This window comes from Etheostoma cragini, chromosome 2 (genome assembly GCF_013103735.1).
Source record: "Etheostoma cragini isolate CJK2018 chromosome 2, CSU_Ecrag_1.0, whole genome shotgun sequence".
NCBI classification, from domain to species: Eukaryota; Metazoa; Chordata; class Actinopteri; order Perciformes; family Percidae; genus Etheostoma; species Etheostoma cragini.
Genome location: NC_048408.1, coordinates 937,346 through 960,018, shown reverse-complemented (window position 1 = coordinate 960,018; position 22,673 = coordinate 937,346). Strand labels below are relative to the sequence as shown.

The 22,673-nt window shown below is 44.8% G+C and overlaps 1 protein-coding gene and 1 long non-coding RNA gene across 2 annotated transcripts in view; one reads left to right on the top strand and one right to left on the bottom strand.

Moving 5' to 3' along the window:
* Positions 1 to 2,702, bottom strand: part of LOC117957828 — a 4,179-nt gene extending 1,477 nt beyond the window's left edge. Inside the window, exons 1-2 of the long non-coding RNA XR_004659604.1 lie at positions 2,688 to 2,702; positions 1,322 to 1,323 (exon numbers count right to left, since the gene is read on the bottom strand). This is a non-coding gene — a long non-coding RNA (uncharacterized LOC117957828). The remainder of the gene's footprint in view (positions 1 to 1,321; positions 1,324 to 2,687) is intronic.
* The window catches only part of LOC117957810 (glutamate receptor 2-like), a 49,674-nt gene that overhangs the window by 19,599 nt on the left and 7,402 nt on the right, over positions 1 to 22,673 (top strand). Inside the window, exons 8-17 of the mRNA XM_034893857.1 lie at positions 72 to 176; positions 272 to 379; positions 1,417 to 1,480; positions 2,112 to 2,254; positions 2,749 to 2,964; positions 3,729 to 3,883; positions 4,535 to 4,733; positions 4,963 to 5,210; positions 12,024 to 12,138; positions 16,613 to 16,747. Of these exons, the coding sequence (XP_034749748.1) occupies positions 72 to 176; positions 272 to 379; positions 1,417 to 1,480; positions 2,112 to 2,254; positions 2,749 to 2,964; positions 3,729 to 3,883; positions 4,535 to 4,733; positions 4,963 to 5,210; positions 12,024 to 12,138; positions 16,613 to 16,747 (1,488 nt within the window). The remainder of the gene's footprint in view (positions 1 to 71; positions 177 to 271; positions 380 to 1,416; positions 1,481 to 2,111; positions 2,255 to 2,748; positions 2,965 to 3,728; positions 3,884 to 4,534; positions 4,734 to 4,962; positions 5,211 to 12,023; positions 12,139 to 16,612; positions 16,748 to 22,673) is intronic.

Here is a 22,673-nt window from a genome sequence, read left to right as displayed (position 1 = left end):
TGTGTGTGTGTGTGTGTGTGTGTGTGTGTGTGTGTGTGTGTGTGTGTGTGTGTGTGTGTGTGTGTGTGTAGGTGCGTGTAGACGGCTTAACAGGGAACATTCAGTTTGACCAGTACGGGAAGAGAATCAACTACTCAGTGACAGTCATGGAGTTGAAGAACAATGGACCTGTTAAGGTAACAAAAGAATGCATTTGCTATCATTAAATACTACTATAGCTTGTAGCTACGAGATATGTAACTATCTGTGTATGTGTGTGTGTGTGTTTTAGATTGGCTATTGGAATGAGGTGGATAAAATGGTGGTGACAAAGTCCGACCTTTACCCCAACGACACTATGGGAATGGAAAACAAGACAGTCATTGTCACAACTATACTGGTAATAAACAAATGAATATCCCTCAATTTTTAGCTGCTGCTTCAGCTACAACTAATGGGGATCCTAATAAATGGGATGAAACCGACCAATCTAGTTTGCATAGGCAGTGTTCTGCTAAACGCAGGTGAGGAATTAAGCAAAAATTGTAACATCACACAGGGGTGGTAACATTACGCACCATATATGCATTTATATCAGATTGTATATACAGATCTGAATAATGGTAGAGCGATGCTCCGGGGAGTACAACTGCACAACAGCCCTGCAGCCTGCAGAGGTAAACCCTTTTCCAAAGTGCTCGTCTCCACATCCTGAACCTTTGCAACTCTATTTTTATGCCGACTTTTTGTTTTTCCTCCTTACAATTTTACATTTTACCACTGTGATGTAGTAACGTTAACGATACTTTTGTTTTCCAGACCACTTAAGTTAACGTTACCGTTACTTGGTCTTGTCTCAAATCGACTTCATTTTGGGCTAAAATAACGTTAATGTCTCAAACTTCTCAGACATAACTTAGAGGACTCATGTTTGAATTCTCACAGAACCACAACTGACTTCACATCTTATTACTCAGCCAGAATCTTATAAACCTGGAGTCCCAGTCTCTGTCACATTAATCATATTATGGGATGTTTTAGGCCTATTGGCAGACATCCATTTAAAATGAGGCCAATGGCATATCAAGAACCTCTCTCTATGTCCACTGAAGTTTCTCAGTACATATAGTTGAGTAAATAAGTTAAATCAGTGCTTTTACTTTTACCAGAGTATTTATGTATCTGTACTTCTGGAGTTCTTGAGTTTGGGAAGTGAGTACTTTTGCCATCGCTGTCGCAGAAGCCGGGTTTAAGTCCAGCCGGCGGCCCTAAATAATCTTAAAAAAATAAATAAATTCACACATTGACAATAACCTAGATAAGAAGGTTTTTGAATTTTTACATCTATTGGAAGACCTGATAACACTGTGTGTGTGTGTGTGTGTGTGCGTGTGTGTGTGTGTGTGTGCGTGTGCGTGTGTGTGTGTGTGTGTGCAGGAAGCCCCCTACGTGATGATGAAGAAGAATTCTGAGCTATTTCAAGACAATGACCGTTATGAAGGTATGTTTATATCCTGTATTGATTGAGTGTCTGTGTGTGTGTTTGGTTCTTTAACCAAGCATGATTAGAATACATGTGTATTATTTGTTTCATAAAAGCATGAGAGAAATATTGACAGAAACCTTATAATTTACAGTTTCCCAGCCTCCCGGGGTGCTACATTTCGAGCTTGGTGGCAAACTAAGAGAAAGAGTTAGAGTAATGTGAACATTTTTATGTTTTATCGTGTTCATGTAATAAAAAAGATTGCATATCACACGGCGGCAGAGCTCTCGACCCCAGAGGATTAAAGCTACAGAAATGGGTTTGTCCCATTTCCCCAGGCCCATACAGGGCTCTCTATAAATAACACACAATGGTAATGCCACCTTCTAATGAAGCATGATTATACAGCTTTTTAAAATTTTCACACAATATACATAATATGTTGGTAATATACTTTTTGGAAGTTGTTGCATGTCATCATATAAGTCACCACATATGTCACCATCATGCCCAGGAAGATTTGGATGGACAGTTGCTGATTATTGGAAATATTCCCATTGTAGTGTGTATTTGGAGATGCTTTTCCAACACTGCTGATCTTTGTCTCTTTGTGTGTTTTGTGTTTGTTTTCTCTGACTGTTGCTAGGTTACTGTGTTGACCTGGCCGCAGAAATTGCAAAGCACTGTGGGATACGCTACCAGCTAAAGATTGTGGGAGATGGCAAATACGGAGCAAGAGACGCAGAAACCAAGATCTGGAATGGCATGGTTGGAGAGCTGGTGTATGGGGTAAGCTTTAGAGGCACAAACAATAATATAATATAATATGCTTAATGAAAATTCAGTTTCTCTGATGTTGAAAGTAGCAGTGAGGGAAGTTCCTCCATTGGCTGATGTCATTACAAGACAGATTCCACTCCAGCTGACATCATTAACGAAATTAGGACCATTTTGGACGTTGGGGACCCAGCCCCTTGTTGGTCTGGAAACTGGGTGGCTAGGCCAGCTGAATAATGTAATAGATGTCTGGCTTTGTTAAATGTTGTTTCGACTCCTTCGTCTGAATCTCACGTGGGCGGAGCTAAGACACAAGGGGGAGGCGAGGGGAGGAATCAGGGATGCACAGATGACATTGGTTCCAGACAGGAGGAGAAGTGTCACACCATAGAAAACAAGTGCCTTAGTAACATTGTCTTGCATGGTCCTTTCTCATCTTTCCAACTCAAGTCCATGTACAGAACCCACTGGCGAACACTCTCCTTGTGTCTTTGTCTCCCCAACAGAAAGCAGATATAGCAGTCGCCCCGCTGACCATCACTCTCGTCCGTGAAGAGGTGATAGATTTCTCCAAACCCTTCATGTCTTTGGGAATCTCCATCATGATCAAGAAGCCGCAGAAATCCAAACCAGGAGTTTTCTCCTTTCTGGACCCACTGGCCTACGAAATCTGGATGTGCATAGTCTTTGCCTACATAGGAGTCAGTGTTGTTCTCTTTTTGGTAAGTCAGTCTGTGTATGTGTACACAACTGAGGTGTTTAATTCCTATCAGAATGAATTTTCTGCCTGCAAAGTGCTTACTGAGTGTAGTTAAAGCTTTAAAGCTTTAGTGTTTAACTAAAACATATCCAACCTTTTAAGGTGATTGTGTTTATCTGTATAATGTCAAACTATTTGCCACTAACGCCTGACTGCACGGCAGGCAGAGCATCTCTCACACTACAAACTTGCACACTCGTGTTACAAATCAGCACACATGTGCCACTGTCCTTGTACTGCGGATCTGGAATCTTTCCCCTTATGAGGTCATAAGGGGTAAGGTTAACTCCCATTTCTCTGCTTTGCCCCCCCCCCATGAGAGAGAGACATCATGGCTCTCAAACAAGCAAAGTGACAGTTGGTCAAGGCCACACCCCCAGCCTCCACCTTGCCCTTTAAAGTGTCAATTTCACAACAGAAAGTCACTAAAATCTTTCATAGGCAGACTGATATAACGGCTTGTTTCAGAAACCATGCGTAACTGCCAGTGATTCCACAACTTGTGACCGTTCATGCATCCACTATATTACATTTTTTCGCTTCTTTTAATGCAAAATATTGCTTGTGTGCATTCCCCTGTATGAAAATCAACCCCCATCTGCCAAAGTAAGGGGGGGGGGGGGGGGGGGGGGGGGGGGGGGGGGGGGGGGGGGGGGGGGGGGGTGTTCATGTTGGGACAGTGCAACAGGGAAAATCAAAGAAATACATCCTAATCTTATCTTGCAGGTATCCAGATTCAGCCCCTATGAGTGGACTCTAGAGGAACCAGAGGACGGAGCGTTGCCGCTGACAACCGAATCCACCAATGAGTTTGGGATCTTTAACTCCCTCTGGTTCTCTTTGGGGGCGTTCATGCGGCAGGGTTGTGACATCTCACCAAGGTTGGTATGCAGTTAAACCATGACTCTTCCCATTGCTTTAGTGTAAATGAATTCATTTCTGATGTATAGTGTTAAATGTGATGCTTCCCAGTGGCTGTTGACTGAGTTTCTGAGGTTGTAGTTATGGATCAAGGCTTTTCTAGTAATTTATCAACTCTAATTCATACATGTTTGGTCTAGTGGTGGACGTTATAACAACAAATTAAATATTGTAAATATAATACTATACTTTACAAGCCACATATCTCCAGAACATTCAGAAAAAAATTGCATTTTCTTTTGTTTGAGACCTGTTTTTGTCTCAGGACCAAACTCTCGCCAGATCTGTCTTTTAGCGTGTTTGTGTAAGTATCTTATGTTAGCAAAAGGAAATAATAATAAATTATACAAATATAACTTTTCATCTATCCACACAATGTTGACTACACCTTCAAATGAGGCCAATACCCGTTAGGAGACAGGAAGTGAGGACGGTTTCTACCATTGGCGCTGCATGAAAAGAGCTATCTTTAGTATAAAGGATCTTTGCTACTTCTGATCTTTGAATTCACTGTCCCCTAAACTTGAGCATGAATTTCTGAGTGCTTGAGTTATAACAGTGTAAGGTCAGCATACTCTGGTGTGTGTGTGTGTGTGTGTGTGTGTGTGCAGGTCTCTGTCAGGCCGTATAGTTGGGGGGGTGTGGTGGTTCTTCACTTTGATCATCATCTCATCATACACGGCCAACCTGGCTGCCTTCCTGACGGTGGAGAGGATGGTTTCTCCCATCGAGAGTGCTGAAGACCTCGCCAAACAGACAGAGATAGCGTATGGGACCCTGGACTCTGGATCCACCAAGGAGTTCTTCAGGGTAAGGACCTACCAGGGGAGGGGCGAAGTGTCCAGGGGAGTGACAGGTTTGGGTTTTATAAGGAGATACATGTTTATTAGGTCACAAAGTAACAGATTTGTTTCCAAGGAAACTCTACAATATACCCTGAAATGCCCTGTGCTTAATAGGATTAAAGAGTACTTAAAGGGACCCAGGTTATACAAACCAAGTTGTAGTATGTCATCTGTGCCTGTGTCTCTGTTTTTAGCGTTCTAAAATCGCCTTGTTTGACAAGATGTGGCAGTACATGAAATCCGCAGAGCCCTCCGTCTTCGTCAAGAAAACGTCGGAGGGCGTCCTACGCGTCAGGAAGTCCAAAGGGAAGTATGCCTACCTGCTGGAATCCACGATGAACGAGTACATCGAGCAGAGGAAACCTTGCGACACGATGAAAGTGGGAGGAAACCTGGACTCCAAAGGCTACGGCATCGCCACACCTAAAGGATCTCCATTAAGGTGGGTGGATCAGTATAACAATGCTAGCCAACCTGCACTGCCATGTACCATTCACACTACTAACCTGCTGCCTAGTGATTGTCCCTCTCCCCATTCACAGCCTATTACTCCACACCTTCTGATAGTCCCTGTACAGTTGAGAGTGGATTTAGAATCTCCCTCACTCAGCGCTCCAAAGCCTTAACATAACAATCAGAATACACTTGCTGAACGCCTGCTATAGCAGTCAGGTGGTGTCAGCCAGTGTGTGAGCTGTGGCTTTGTTCACGTGCCCCATGCTCAGGAAACCAAAGCCCCATGGGGAGCAGTGTAGCCTGGTCCCGAGCAGCAGTGCAAGCTAGCTGTTGCAGTATGCGAGTGTGATGAATGGGGCATGGCGGCTTACTCGTTGTTATAATAATCCACCTACCCTGATGACATCATCTCAGTGGTTTGTATTTCTACCATGGTTACCACCTCTGACCAACGGCTGGTGGTGGTTGCCGTGACAACTTGGGGATGGCAGTTTAAAAATGTCAGGTCTTAAAGAAATACTTCATCCCAAACATTCTAAGCGTGTGTTGTATGGAGTGTAAGGTTAGTAACGTAAATAGTTAATATTAATAATGTGGAATATTCTCAGCTATCCACTGCTGTATCCATTTCCATTAAATCTGATTATTCTTTTCTGAGAATATTTAAAAATGATGATGAGATCGCTCTTTAAGACATGGATAAAGGGATTTTTGTTGTCGAAAAGTTTATGGCCTAAACATGTGTGTGCGTGCGTGTATGTGTGTGTGTGTACATTATTAGAAATGTGCTGTCTCCTTCCAAAAGAACTATTGGACATGTTATGTTTCTATATTATAGGAAATATATTCTGTAGTCAGTAGTCAGTCATTCATCCAAATCCCTGAGAACTTTCGGTTTAGTCCAGTTTGACACCCAGAGATATTGTTACTCCTGTCCTCAGTTTTAAAAGTAGCAAGTTTATTAGTGTCAGTTTCTTGTTTTGAGGCCAGACAAAAATATTCAACTCAGAAAAATGATTCCCTCTTTGTTTTGGTTGCACCTACATAGTCCCAAAACGTGTCTTCTTTATATTAAGAGCCACATATGAAAAAGAAACAGGTGTGTGTGCGTTTGCTGTGTGTGTGTTGCGCTGCATGCTACTCACAGAGTTGGTTTCTCACTTTAATGTATTTTCAGCCCACTACAGATGGTTGTATGGTTCTGTGTGTCCTGCCTACTCTCTCCTCTGTCTCTGTCTTTTTGTGTTGCTGTCTTCATCAGTCGGCTCTGAAAGTGAACTTTCTTCTGCAGAATGTTTCCAATGACGATTGCAGTGACAGGACATGAACTTGTTGAATTTGCAGTTAAAGCTTCATTAAGCGATTTCTGAAACTGAAACGGTTGTCGCAGCAATAAGTTATTGAGCCCAAACCTATAAAAGTGCAGCTTTTTTTCAGAAGACGTAGAAGTTAGCTGGATGACAATTAACAGGATTTGTTTCAGCTAGCTAACATGATGCAATGCTGGATTAGGTTAACAATTCACTTCATGTTTGGCATTGTTAGGCAACAAGTCTATAATAAGTTTACAGCATATTGTGATTCAAGTGGAGCGGACATTTGCAGGTTTGTGGGGTTAACCGTTAGCCTAGCACGAATATTGGCTTGTTTCCTCTATTTGTGTTTTCTCACACAGCCTTTCAGAAGCTCCTTGTTCGGATTGCAGAATTAGGACGCATGTAGATAGATAGATGGATAGATAGATAGATAGATAGATAGATAGATAGATAGATAGATAGATAGATTTTGATCCCGATAAAATGGGAATTTACAGTGTTGCAGCAGCAAAATCAAAGAAAACATGACATCAATCTTATAGTATTGCATTGGAATGAAATTAATGATTAGTGTTTTTTAGTGCCTCTAATGATGGGATGCATCAGATGAGCCAGTGCATGCCCGTGCTCGTCTGATGGGAGAGGCTTGACGGAGAGGGGAGAGTAAGAGGTTTCATTCTAATTTAAAGTGTGGAGTTTTAACTCCAGAGACAAATGTCAGGATTGCTTCTGCTTTCCAAATGTTCACTCACTTTACCAGCTATTTTTTGAAGTTGGCATTTCAGCAGTTTTTAATCCAATCAGATCACTTGAAGTGAAGAGAGTTCAGTTGGGTGCGGTCATTGTGGGGGGTGGGGTCTCAGCGAGAACCACTGGGCGTCAACCAGATGGACTTGTGAACCAAAGTAGAAAGAGTTAGAGAGTTGGGGGCTGACTCTGAGGTCAGCAGCCCAAGCTACCCTTTCATATTACTTGACTCATCTTCAATATATATATCGCTTAATGGAGCTTTAAGTCTAACTAATAGATTTACCGTGCGACTGCTGCTGTTGAACTATAGCATGGTAGAACCAGAGACATTTTGGTTTTTATTTCTACAACCTTTAAGTAGGAAATCTTTTGATTTAGAGCTTAATACTGGTTGAATTATTCATTGAATTCCATGTCTCTGCTCCTAGCATGATCTTATTTTCATTGAATGTCTTTTTTTCCCCTTGTTCCCACTTTTACATTCAAAGTAGATATTTAATGGTATACTAATGGTGGGTTCAGTTCAGAAAAAAATACACTCACAACCCTTTGGCATGTGAAAAACACATTCAAATTTTGAAAGTCCAAATGATTTTTGAGTATTTGCAACTGATCAAATCTGAGTGAACTGAGCCCATAACAAGTTATTTGTCACATCGGTACACTACATGACAGAGAGAATGTTTTAGATGCCTTTCAGATATTAGTCTCCATTAATCACCACCATACTTGGGGTTTGCTATTGACAAGCTTGAATCAACAATACAAAATACCACAACCCCATTAGCACCAATATCACCGCCTTTTCATCTTGCCATTACATTTCTACTATAGTGTAAAAAGCTCTTCCTGCTGGGTTGTCTATTCTCCTGTTCAGGAGTTTATCAGTACATGTAGGCACTTTAAAAGATACAAGAAAACCACTGGCCTGACCAGTCTTAGATTTGCTCTGGTGTAGGTTAATGAGACCCAAAAAGAAGCTTGAATGGATTTGAATTTGAAGCCTAAAGTAATTGAAGCCTTTTTTAGAAATGATGCCATGTTCATGCTATGTGGAATGATAACATTAAGTTTAAAGCTAGCCCAAAGTTCTTTTTCTAACTTAGTTGGGTGTTATACTATGGAATATGTAGACCACTCCTGGACTGCTCTCTCAAAGCCTTAAGGTCTGCTGTTGTAAAATCTGTCATATAGGGGACAAAATCTGGCTTGGGCTGCAGGCCTCAGTGTAAACTATAAGAAAGATGGGCTTATGGACAAAGCATGCAAGCCACTCATACACTTAGCTGCGGTAGAAGCTAAGAAGCATGGAATCTTAATGGAGAGAAACCTCATCCCTACATCTTCTATGGGCTTAAACGGGTGACAAAAGAAGGGAGTGTTTTGCCCACGTGACAATCCGACACACTGTAATTTCCTCTGAGTGTTTTCATATAATGCAATGACGTGTCTCCACAGCGTGAGGGTTGAAAGTCTACTTCCCATACAGGGGGCTCCGTCTGGACAGTAGATCTCTGCGCCTCTTCAAAATACACATGCTGCTCCAGATAATTATTACATTATTTTCTGGGCTTCTTGTGTAGGAGTGAGTGCCACTCTGGGCGTTGATGCAAGCTACTACAGTGGAGTTGTCTGTTTCAGTGCTAAAAACACTGCCTCAGAGAACAAATGCCATTCATTGCTCTGCCCAAGATTTTGACATTTCAAGAAGCCCCAATGTTACTACACCGTATAAGACGCTATTGCCCCCTCTGATAGCCTGACACAATTGTTTTGCACATTGCACAAGATTCTAACCTACTCTGTCCCACTTATTTGGATCCAAGAGCCCGAATCACTATATCAGAATCCCAGTCTGCTTGCTCACGTGAGTGTGAGCATACGAGATAGCATACGTATAAAATATTCTGAATTTCCTGTTTAAACAAAATGTGGAAACGTGTCAGGAAGATGGCACTGGTCTTTCACAGGAAGTATTAAAGGAAATTTCCATAGTAAAAACACTAAATGAAGTTAGAAAAAGAACACTTTAGTCTACGAGCTTGTGGCATTCTTACTTGTTCCCAGGTATTGAACCTGGAGTGAGGCTAGCTAAGTTATAAAAGCCTGGATGCTCAACCACACAACCAATGATTGATCATCACTAGTTATGTACATACCGTTGGACTGGCAGTAGGATGCCCAAACACCAACTACTAAAATCAAAAAATATTTCATACTGTTGAATAGCGGGTTGTAATGTTAGCAGCTTTGCCAACCATTCTAAATACAGTGAGGAAAATAAGTATTTGAACACCCTACTATTTTGCAAGTTCTCCCACTTAGAAATTATGGAGGGGTCTGCAAATAAGTATTTGAACACCTGAGAAAATCAATATTAATATTTGGTACAGTAGCCTTTGTTTGCAATTCCAGAGGTCAAACGCTTCCTGTAGTTTTTCACCAGGTTTGCACAAACTGCAGAAGGGATTTTGGCCCACTCCTCCACACAGATCTTCTCTATATCAGTCAGGTTTCTGGGCTGTCGCTGAGAAACACGGAGTTTGAGCTCCCTCCAAAGATTCTCTATTGGGTTTAGGTCTGGAGACTGGCTAGACCACGCCAGAACGTTGATATGCTTCTTACAGAGCCACTCCTTGGTTATCCTGGCTGTGTGCTTCAGGTCATTGTCATGTTGGAAGATCCAGCCTCGACCCATCTTCAATGCTCTAACTGAGAGAAGGAGGTTGTTCCCCAAAATCTTGCAATACATGGCCCCGGTCATCCTCTCCTTAAAACAGTGCAGTCGCCCTGTCCCATGTGCAGAAAAACACCCCCCAAAGCATATTGCTACCACCCCTAAGCTTCACCGTTGGGATGGTGTTCTTGGGATGGCACTCATCATTCTTCTTCCTCTAAACACGGTTAGTGGAATTATGACCAAAAAGTTCTATTTTGGTCTCATCTGACCACATGACTTTCTCCCATGACTCCTCTGGATCATCCAAATGGTCATTGGCAAACTTAAGACGAGCCTTGACATGTGCTGGTTTAAGCAGGGGAACCTTCCGTGCCATGCATGATTTCAAACCATGACGTCTTGGTGTATAACCAACAGTAACCTTGGAAACGGTGGTCCCTGCTCTTTTCAGGTCATTGACCAGCTCCTCCCATGTAGTTCTGGGCTGATTCCTCACCTTTCTTAAGATCAGTGAGACCCCACGAGGTGAGATCTTGCATGGGGCCCCACACCGAGGGAGATTGACAGTCATGTTTAGCTTCTTCCATTTTCTAATGATTGCTCCAACAGTGGACCTTTTTTCACCAAGCTGCTTGGCAATTTCCCCGTAGCCCTTTCTAGCCTTGTGGAGGATTACAATTCTGTTTCAAGTGTCTTTGGACAGCTCTTTGGTCTTGGCCATGTTAGTAGTTGGATATTACTGATCGTATGGGGTGGACAGGTATCTTTATGCAGCTAACAACCTTAAACAGTTGCATCTAATTTATGATAATAAATGGAGTGGAGGTGGACATTTTGAAGGCAGTCTAACAGGTCTTTGAGGGTCAGAATTGTAGCAGATGGACAGGTGTTCAAATACTTATTTTCATCACTGTACATTTCTTATATCTGTATGTAAATTAATCCTGGACAGAGTAACCAAGAATAACTATTCAATAGCTTAACTTTGCTCTTATGCTAAACAATTTCTTTACCCATAATCCATCTGCGTCACCAAAGTATACATGGATTTGTCCTTTTGCTCTGCTGAAATGACAGCTTCGGTTACTTTTGGTCTAATCATGCAATCATCTACCTTAATTTGAAGTAACTGTTAGACAGATTTAAAAGTACCCATTAAAACTAAATGCCCTTTTATTAAATGTAAAGACAGAGTCTGCCTCCAGAACCCAGACTGGGAGCTGGTTCCACAGGAGAGGTGCCTGATATCTAAATTCTCTGGCTCCCATTCTACTTCTAGACACTGTAGCAACCACAAGTGCTCTAGTGGGGAAGTAGGGTACTATGAGCTCTTCAACATATGATAGTGTCTTAACATTAGGAGCTTTTTTGGTCATGAGAAAGATTTTAAATTCCATTCTGGATTTTACAGAAAGCCGACACAGAGTAATCTCTTTTCTTAGTTCTCTTTATGATCAATAGAGTTGAATGCAGCACTAATAACTAAGGTTATTGTCGGAAGCAATTAGGTTTCTAAGAGTCTAACACAAAAATGACTTGCAGAGAGCATGTTAACCAGACAACAGCCACATTTAGTTTTGTCCTTTGTCAAGTCATTTGCAACATTTACATTGTAAGATATAATCTGCAGTTGGCAACTTCTGACATTTCAACCAGCATAAACAGCGATCAATGCTAGCTTATAATGTGAAGCAGATTCATGGATGTTTTTCATAGAGTTCTGTGCTAAAAGCAAAGAAATAATTTGACAAGAGATTTTTAATTAAACAACAACCCAACCATATCTTTATGGTTCTGTCAAGTTATTCTGACTTAGACATATTACTCAACATTCATTCTATTTCCATGGTTATTCCACAGGTTGTGCCTAGTGTCTAAGACATGCTAGTTCTATATAATACTTATGAGTTTGCTGCTTAATAAAGAGAAGCATCCCAGCTGTGTATATTCTGTTAATGCTAAGGATATACTGTTCATGCTGCTAACATGCATACCAGCAGGAGGACTGACAATGACAACAACTGAACTGCTAACAGCCACTGTGTTCATGTAGAAATGCTGTGAACCTGGCGGTGTTAAAGTTGAACGAGCAGGGGCTGCTGGACAAACTGAAAAACAAGTGGTGGTATGACAAGGGAGAATGCGGCAGCGGAGGAGGGGAGAGCAAGGTTAATACACACACACACACACACACACATATACACACACTAACGTGAAGGTAACACTGGGTTATCAGGTGTAAAAGAAGCAGCACTGCTATGACGCCACATGTGAAGGTACCAATGTTCTGTTGCTGTGTTCACACTAATACATGAACTAACAAATACTCATAAATGTGACATACAATTAAGATGCTAGATTTGGCAGTTGCTGACAGACAGCCCCAGCAGGTAGCGGTGTAGTCTGTGCTGCTTCTTCCATCGATGTGTTGCACCCTGTTTGGTTGAGGTCAGGGTTAGGGCAGGCTTCAGGGGCAAGGTCAGGGTCAGGCGACCTCAAACCAGATGGCAGCAACCGTGCAGGAGAAGGGCTGTTGATAAAAAGTTTGTGCAACCTGGACAAACTCTGTTTATCTATGGCTCTGGCCTGGAGCAATACTACTGCTGAAAAAAGCAGAAAGGCTTTTCACTGCAGCGTCTCTCATTCTCTTTCTCTGGTGCCAAACAGAGGGGCCCTGCCCATACACACTTTGTCTGATTGATCACAGTGATAAAAGGTCTTAAACAGAACATACATTAAATATTTGCTCTAAGCATGGTCTTTAAATGTTAAATAATGTGGCAAATTATTGTAAAGCCAAGCTTTAAGGTTGAATCATGCAAATGACATTGCTGCAAATAACATTAGTGGGCCCTGTATTGGTTGCTAGACGAGAGAGTGAGAATAGCTGCCCTACTAATAACATAAGATAACATTGATAATGATGTTATTTATGTTATTCCCATTAAAGAGTGCCAGTAAACCTTGCCGTATTGAAACTGAATGAGCAAGGGACCCTAGACAAGATGAAAAACAAGTGGTGGTACGATAAAGGAGAGTGTGGCTTCAAGGACTCCACCAATAAGGTCAGTTGTATATGTCTGTGGATCAAACACACTGTATGTTCACACATTCAACATGCCCAGTAAACTGGTTCTATGTGTATCAGCAAAGGAAAGCATAGCTGCACTTAAAGATTACAGGTGTTCCCTTTGTCTATATGTGTAAGTCTGAAAAAAAGGTTAAGTACAGGATAATTCCCGGAAGACAAAGTGAACCTTTTTAAGACAAAGGCACAGTGCATTTGCAGTTAAGCTCACTGTAGTGTTTGTTTTGTCTGTTTTAACACTTATGTTAAAGTCTGTCTCTCTGTCTGTCTGAACTTATACACATTAAGTTTTCAAGGAAATGCCTGCAAAGCAAAATATGGAAATGGAGATTTAACAATGATCACAGAAAAGGGTTTAAGCATGGGGTCTCTGCTCTGCCAAAGGTTGCACCCAGACTCTTCAGAGGGCCCTGGTCTCTTTGTGGTGTCATACAAATCACAACGACACGTTTGTGAGGCGACATGTTCATGTTTTCGAGATGAAGCATCTGTAATGTGCATATTAGGTTTAGATTGGTGTAGATCTGTTGATATATTCTACTTACATTTACCATGACTCCTAGGACCCCAAACTCTCAAGACGATCTTTAAGCGCATATATATTTATATTTTATCTATTATAGAAAGTTAATGGATCCCCCTGTGTTAGCAACATATCATGCATAGACAGCATTTGGTGATGGCAGGAAGGTGGCCTGTATTCAGTCCCCCATGGTTTAAGGTTCCAACAGGCAGATCTTCTGGCAGCAAAGTGCTTCTTGGTACCTTAAAGCCCTTTGAGTTTTTCTTCACAGTTGTAATCTGATGTAAGCTATTTATAGAGGTAGTAGTTGTCAGTTTTTCAAGACACATTAAAAACTTGAAATGTTGCTGGGAGGATCTCGGGCCTCTTTTGAGCCCCCGCTAGCCCCCCACTGATTAATTTGTATCAGCAGTCATTCAAATGGCGTAAGGGAAAGCCTCTGATAAGCAAGTAGTGTGAGAACGGAAGTATAAAACCATAGACACTGTGACTCGGCCTCAGCAGCTGTATTGCAAACAATAGGCTGCCATGTTAAGATGCTGGTTGTGTTAACTTGTGTTAAGTGTGCGCTGGAAGCTAACCCAGCATGTATGATGATGTATTTTAATGGCCATATTTTACTGTTAACATACTGTAGGCTGCAATCTATGTGACTGGCTCCTAAGCACAGTATTGCATGATAAGCCAGCCAAATCTATGCTTAGCCAGCTTCCTTGAGCATTAAAGCCATAGGCTCTAAAAAAAATAATGGACGAAGCCTTCAGGTCTAAAAATTGAAGCCAATGCTTAAGCCGCTTTAAGTCGCTAACTTTAACTGTGCTATATTTACCTGGTAACTTTAGGGAAAGTCTGCAGACTTTCTGTACTGCTGTAAATGCAGAAAAATGGCTCCAGTAACCGGAGGTCTGCCTTTAACTGCCGGTAAAACTCTGCTGGATGACTCACACTCAGAAAGCTTAAAAATCTGCAACTTCCCCTCCTTAGCATTTAGCTTAGCTCACTGCCCTTTCAATCTGAAACAACACAGCCGCGAGGTTTCAAAATGGCAGTCAACTAACCAACTGGGGGACGTCACCCGTGCTACGTCCACTATTTTTAGAGTCTATGATGAGAGCACTGATATGTGCTTTTTATCATGCACACATGCTAACCAAGGTAACCATGGGTAACCTGCAAAGACTGCCAGCTATGATGACGTAGGGAAACCCGGCCTGTGTAAGCCCACATCATCATCATCGAAGATGTCCCTATGTTTACTTCTCGCCAAGATTCAAGTTATTAACCCATTGGTCATTTTTCCAAACATTCTGGGGACATCTTTAAACAGCATAATAAAACAAAATGTTTGGACAAACTGCCATTGATTTATAGACAAAATTGCACATGTTTGGAACAGGTAGTGCCCCCTAATGAGTGATTTAAAAATAGTGGCACTATCAGAACGATATAACGTGTCCTTCAAATCAATGGATGTGAACCCACTTTGCCGTGTCACGGATTGAATCTGCTATTCTTAGCATGTACCCCTTTTTGCGGAGTACAAAATAGGAACCCAAATTGCTGTGACCTTTTATGGCACCCTTCTCCAGAAGATTGGATATTTCCTGCCTGAGTGACAAACAACTAGGGGCCAGGGTCTGAATTGGAGATTGTACCCCTAAGAAAATGTTGCCACTATCCAAGGATCTGCAGTGCAGCTTTCCCAGCAGCTAAGGTGCAACTGGGAGACACATCCCAAATCACTCTAGGCCGGTCTCCTTGGCCTTTTGGGCCCCTAAGGGGGCTATTCCCTCACCTAAGTGTTGACATCATCCTATCAAGCTCCCTGGTCAAGAAGGTGAACGCCTGCAGAGATGCATCACTGAGAATCTAGACAGAAGGCACCACGCTGGAGGATCCCAGGGACTGGGACAGGGCTAATTTCAGGTTGGACAGGGAGTTTTTAACACGACCCACGCACATTACCGTATGGTAACACTTTGTTTCTTGGTGGGTGACACAACGGGGGATACAATAGATGGCTCCACCGCTGGCATCGGGTCCAGTCTCTTAACTGCTAAAATTCTGTAGTGATGCCAAGAAACTGCTGTCCTTGGTGTGGTGTGAAAGGGTTCTGGGGTCTGGCAGGATTTAAATGGCTCCTCGATGTATAGCTCGAGGCCGGCACAGAGAGAATAGCTTGTGGCGGGACCTGCCAAAAGAATGCACTAGCCTGAGTTTGTTGGAGCCCTGTCCAACCCTTTGCATGGCAGCAGTGTGCAAGAAGCAAGTAGTCTACTACTATGGGTAAAAAACAGGCTCATTTAAAAAAATGTACTTACTTAAAAGCTCACAAAGGAAGGATACTTACTTTTTTAGCCGAGCTTCAGAGCTTAGCTCTGATCTGGAGTCTTGCATTACAAGGCTACTAGCAAAGCTAGTGGTATGCTTTTAGTTTTAACTGCATTTACTGATTAGCTGCAAGAAGATACAAAGGACATATTTGATGATGACTGTGGCTTCTATAGGCAGGGCAGTCCTACATCATCCCAGATCACATATGACTCTGTTGAGATTAAATTCTTGACCTGTGCAAGCACCAGATGGGTAACATCCAGTGTTAAGCACTGCCGCTGGCAGTTAGAAAGAATCAATCTGAAGTTTCCATGGTTTCTATCATTTATTTTAAGTTGTACTCACCAAAGTAAGTGCCGAGTCATGTATACACATCACGAAAATGAAGTCAGACATGCATAAATACGGTACATACAAGGGTACACATAGGACGTATACACAAACTGATAAAGGGCAAGAATGGTCTAAGTGGCAGGTTTAGTCTAGTTGTCTGTGACTCTGTGTTGTCCTAATCTAAAGCTGTATTTATCAAAGGTTTACTGTGTGCACATGACAGGGTAGTTCAGTTTAATGCTGCCTGATAAGGAAGACATGCAATTGTTCAGTCAGTAAAGTAAGCTGTTAACATACAAACCCCACTAACAGTTTCCTCTGGGTGGCTGCCCTCTGTTTTGCCTTTGTGTGTGTGTGCACCTAGGAGAAGACCAGCGCCTTGTCTCTCAGTAACGTAGCAGGAGTCTTCTACATATTGGTTGGAGGTCTGGGTCTGGCCATGATGGTAGCGCTGGTAGAGTTCTGCTACAAGAGCCGTGCTGAGGCCAAAAAAATGAAGGTATATTTCCAAAAGCCAGTTTAACTTTCTGTCGTGAATCTGCTACGTGTCACTAAAATGCTATCTGAATATGTGAGAGGAGTTACGTTAACAAACAAATGCCTTCCAGTCAGAAACCAGAAAGGCTAAATCCTTGTGGTTAATGTGATGTGTAAATCATACCACAAGTGAATTCAATGTAAGTAAGGTAAGTCAGTTGCCAGTTTATCATGATCACATTTATGGTATATTTGTAAGTTGTAGCTTAGGTGTTGAATTTATTGAATCTTACTTCATACTAAAATGAGTTTCTAATTTTTAATCCATCTATTTAGATCAATTAGGGGGTATACAAAATCCTAGAAACACCCACAACAAAACTAAACAGCCGCACAAACTTCCGCCTCCAAAACGACCAAAAGTTCAATCGACATTGCTCTAAACAAAAAAGTATTATCAAAACCTTCATGAAGGTAGGATTTATTGCGCGGCTGCTGGACTAGAACACATTAGTTGTGTAATGTGTACACAGTGTTATAGCTAACTGGCTAGCTCATACCGGAGGCAAGATGTCAATAGTGTGTTAGCGCTACAGAAGTCAGTACATATCAATTCAATTTCTATAGTATCAAATCAAAACAAGAGTTATCTTTTCAGGGTGAACCAGAAAATGTTAACGTGTTGAATGGTTTGTGGAAGACACTGTCACTGTCATTTTCCCAATAACATACAGTAAACAATAAACATTAAAAAGGGATTAAACAATGGAACATGCAGTGTAGATACATTGCAATAAAAAGTATAAAGACATATGTGCAACATAACTGTAGAAAGTACTTTAAAAAGGCTGTTTGGTTTGTTCAGGATGTGCAAAAATCAATGTATTGTGCATTAATGTAATGTGGTGACTGAGGGTGTGGGGTTTGAGAGACTGATAGATTCTGTCTGAGGGGGTCCTGGGCCTTTTTGAAGAAACTGTTCTTTTGGAGTGAGGGGCGAGGCTCTAAAGGTTTGTCATCACAATACCTCTAGACTCACACAAAAAGCCTTTTGGAGCTATCCCCTGAACCAAGGACCTCTTAACTGAAACAGACGGAGCGGGGACCCTGAACTACGTATATTTTGAAAAATGAAACTGGGCCTACAATAAAGTGTAGGGTGGCCTAAAGCTTTATAGTGCATAGAATACTGAGTCTATGTCTGTGGGTGGCTAGCTCATTGACTAACTTACCTATAGGTTTGATTCATGTTAAGACATTTGCGTTTTTGAAAAAACTCAAATATTAATAATTCGGAGAACCCCCTGCAGTGACTCTGAGGACCCCCTGTTGAAGATCTAAACCCAACATTAAGTCCGACATATTAAATTTACTGTGCCATTATTTATTTATTTTTTACTAGAGACCAGTCTTATTTCTCCAGGTTGGAGGACGGCTCGTTTTGATAAAAAAAAATCTTCCTAGCAGCTGGACCAGATCCACCTCAAGTGTTCAGGAAAGCCTTATATTAATAGTCTTGGACTTGGACATGGTGCATGAAACAGGAAGTTGTATCTTGAGTGTACATTTAGTCTGCCCTAAATTTCTCATGCTTGACATGCCTGAGGCATAGCTCCACCTACTGGCAACAGGAAGTCCTATATGTAACAAAAATAATCAGATTTACATGAAATGTACAATGTGTGGTCTACAATGGATGTTGAGCAACAAAATGGTGGTCTCATGCTGCCCCCATACCCCCCTGAACTTTAGCCACGCCCCTTTCATAGCTCATGGACCGTTTGTCTTAGACTCTTGTGTGAGGCATAATGCAGTCTTCAGAAAGTTTTTTATTATTGCTGGTTTGACCCCGCCCCCTATGTATAAACCCCGCCTCCTTTCATGAAAAGCAGACTGTGTGATGTAGACACTTGTATAATGCATCATCATAAACCGTTTTTTGACCACAATAGTTGCATAGCTGCGGTTTCCTTTTCTCTAAGAGAGGATTTTGTTACGGGACAGAAAGGCGGACTCAGAAGCACAGCTCACACAGAACACGTTTATTGCAGAACCGGGGGGGGGGGGGGGGGGGGGGGGGGGGGGGGGGGGGGGGGGGGGGGGGGGGGAGAGAGAGAGAGAGAGAGAGAGAGAGAGAGAGAGAGTGGAGGCGGCGGCGGACGTGGACACCGGAGCGGAGGACCGGAGGGGTAACCGGGACCGAGGAGGCGTCAGGGGGCCGAGGAGCCAAGGCTGAAGAGGCGAGGGAGAATGCAGGCACGAGGAGACACGGATGAGAGGAGTGAAGGCTGGCGTAGAGGCTGGTACAAAAGCCGGGATGAAGAGGGGGCGCCGAGGGAGAGGGTCCGGGGTCCGAAGCCAGCTGACCGGAGGGAAGGATAACTGAAAGACAAGCACAGGGGAGGTGAGCACATAGAACTAGCACAAGGAAAACCACTGGGAAAACTCAGGAGGATTAAGCAGACGTAGTCTCACCACTGTAGCTGAAGCAACGATCAGGTGAAGAGTGAGAGCAGGGCCGGGGTGAAATACTGAGGCTGATGAAGATGGCAGGCAGGTGTGCTTGGCGGGAGCAGGTGATGACAGGCAGGTGTGGAGGAGATGATTGCTGCTGGCAGACTGACGGCAGGTGTTGGTAATCAGCTGGCTTTGGACAGGCGAGGGGGAGGAAGAGGGAGAAACAAAACAAGACAGAAGAAAAATGCAGGGAAAGAAAAAAAAAAAAAAAATACTCACGGCCAGCTGGACCCCGACCATGACAGTACCCCCTCCTCAACGGACGCCCCCAGGCGGACCACCAGGCTTGTCCGGGTGGGCCCTGTAGAAGTCCTGCAAGAGTGATTTGTCCAGGATCTGGCTGGTCGGGACCCAGGACCGTTCCTCCGGACCGTAGCCGGCCCAGTCCACTAGGTAGCGGTAGCCCCGGCCCCTACGTCGCACGTCCAGCAGGCAGCGTACCGTGTAGGCCGGATGGCCGTCGATGAGCCGCGGAGGTGGAGGAGGAGCTGCCGGGACACATGAAACACGGGATGGATATTCAGGTGGGGAGGCAACTTGAGTTTCACCGTTGTGGGGTTTGGGACGGATTCCACCTCGTAGGGTCCCACGAACCGAGGCGTGAGTTTCCTGGAAGAGGTTTGCAGAGGGAGGTCTTGGGAGGACAACCATACCTTTTGTCCGGGCCTGGAAGCAGGGGCAGGTCGTCGGTGGCAATCGGCCAGGCGCTTGTTGCGTGTTGCCGTCCGTTGGAGGACGGCCCTGGCCTCTGTCCAGACTCGTCGGCACCGACGAAGATGGACCTGCACCGAAGGAACGACAATTTCCTCTTCCAGAGCCCGGAAAAGCAAGGGCTGATATCCCAGGGCACACATGAAGGGGGACATCCCTGTGGCAGCGCTGGGCAGTGAGTTGTGTGCGTACTCAATCCAGGGAAGGTGTTGACTCCACGAGGAGGGGACACGGTACGCCACACGTTGGAGAGCCACTCCCAAGTCCTGGTTGGCCCGCTAGGTCTGCCCGTTGGTATGGGGATGGTAGCCGGATGACAGGCTGGCGGTGGCTCCCAGTGCCCGACAAAAGGCCTTCCATACTTGCGCTGTGAACTGGGGTCCCCGGTCGGAGACGATGTCCAGGGGGATGGCGTGGAGCCGGAACACGTGGTGGACCATCAGGTTGGTTGATTCCAGTGCTGAGGGTAGCCTGGGCAGGGGAACAAAATGAACAGATTTGGAGAAACGGTCCACCACAGTCATGATAACGGTGTTACCTTGTGAAGCAGGCAGTCCGGTGACGAAGTCCAGGGCGATGTGGGACCAGGGCCGACCGGGGACGGGGAGAGGACGGAGCAGACCTCAGCCTACCACTCTCGATCATAAAACCCAAGAATTGGACAGAAGGGACACTGAACTCACATTTCTCTGCCTTGACGTACAGTCTGTTCTCCAGAAGCCGCTGCAGCACCAACCAGACGTGTTCTGTGTGTCGGACTGGGTCGCGATAAAAAATCTGAATATCGTCAAGGTAAACAAACACAAACCGGTGCAGAAAGTCGCGTAGCACATCATTGACCAGAGCTTGGAAGACAGCGGTGGCGTTAGTGAGCCCAAAAGGCATGACCAGGTATTCGTAATGGCCTAGGGGGGTATTAAACACGGTTTTCCACTCATCCCCCCTCCCGGATCCGGACCAAATGATTGGCGTTCCTAAGGTCTAATTTAGTGAATATGGTGGACCGGGAGAGGGATTCGTGTACAGAATCCATCAGGGGTAATGGGTACTTATTACGTATGGTGATGGCGTTGAGCCCCCGGTAGTCTATGCAAGGACGGAGGGTGCCTTCTTTTTTGGCCACAAAGAAGAAGGCAGCTCCAAGCGGCGATGATGACGGTCAGATAATGCCCGCGGAGAGCGACTCCTTAATGTACTGCTCCATAGCTTCTCTCTCCGGACCAGATAATTTGAACAAGCGGCCCGAAGGCAGGGGGGCATCCGGGAGGAGGGCTATGGAGCAGTCATAGGGACGGTGGGGGGGTAAGAACATGGCCTGGTCCCTGCTGAACACCAAGGCCAGGTCGTGGTACTCAGCAGGAACCAAGGACAGGTCAGGAGGAGCAGGGGGCTTGCTAGCTGCTGACTGACTACCGGGGGCGGGTGCCGACAACAAACAGGAAGAATGACATGCAGTGCTCCAATTTCATATTTTTCCCCGCGCCCAGTCCACGTTGGGGTCGTGCGCGGCGAGCCAGGGGAGACCGAGAACGATGGGAGTCAGAGGGGAGGAGATAAGGTGGAGGGACAGTGACTCAAAATGGTTACCCGAGGTGAGGAGCGAGAGCGTAGGAGTGCGGTGTGTGATGGTGGCAAGGTGTTGACCATTAAGACTAGAGGCGCGGAGGGGGGTGTCAAAAGGGATGCATACCAATGAGGTATGCCTAACTGCCGAGCGAGGTCTATGTCGAGCGAGGTCGATGTCGAGCAAGCTCTCGTCGGCACCTGAGTCGACGAGCGCCCCCAAAGGGACGGTAACGTCCCCCCAGGACAGGGAGACCTCGAGCAAAACGCGTTTTGTGGGTGAGGTTCGGCCCGCCAGAGCTCCCACTGCTACTGGCGAGCCGGCTCTTTTGGCCGAATGGGACAGGCAGAGAGGAAGTGACCGGAAACGCCGCAATACAAGCAAAGACCGGCTCGGCGGCGCCGCTCGCGTTCCTCTGGGGACAGGCGGGCCTTGCCTAGCTGCATAGGCTCGGCAGCAGGCGGGACAACGGGCAAGGGCGGAGGAGCAACGGGACGGAGCTGGGACGGCGTGGGAACAGAGACCCTGGGCGGAGGCAGACTGGACCGGGCAGAGGTGGAGCCGCCCGTGTTGCGCTCTCTCTCTCCCTCTCCCGGATACGGTTGTCCAGATCAATGGCTGCACTGACCAGACTGTCAAGGTCCCCCGGCTCGTCCCTGGTGGCCAACAGGTCCTTAAGTCGGTCACTGAGGCCTGCCAGGAACGCGCTGCGGATGGCCTGGTTGTTCCACCCCAAGTCGGCGGCCAGGATGCGGAAGTCAATGGAATACTCCGCGACACTACAATCACGATCAAATACTCTCCTCCCCGAAAGCAGGAAATGAGGAGAGGAGATCGGGCCTGCCCTGTCTCACGGCGGTGTACCAGGAGAGAGCGCGGTCGCAGAGTAAGCCGGCCACGTAACACACCCTAGCCTCGTCGGAGCGGAAAGTTAATGGCTGTCCATCAAACACAAGGGAACACTGTACTAGGAACCCCTCGCACGTACCCATAACCCCGGAAAATTTGTCAGGTGTGGATACAGGTGTCTCTAAGGGGGGTGACGGAGCCGAATTACCTGGGGGGGTGTGAACGTGAGGATCAGGCGGAGTGATATTGGCAGAAGAGAGAGCATCGCCCGGAGGCGGGAGCAGCCTACCCAAACGGTGGACCTCCT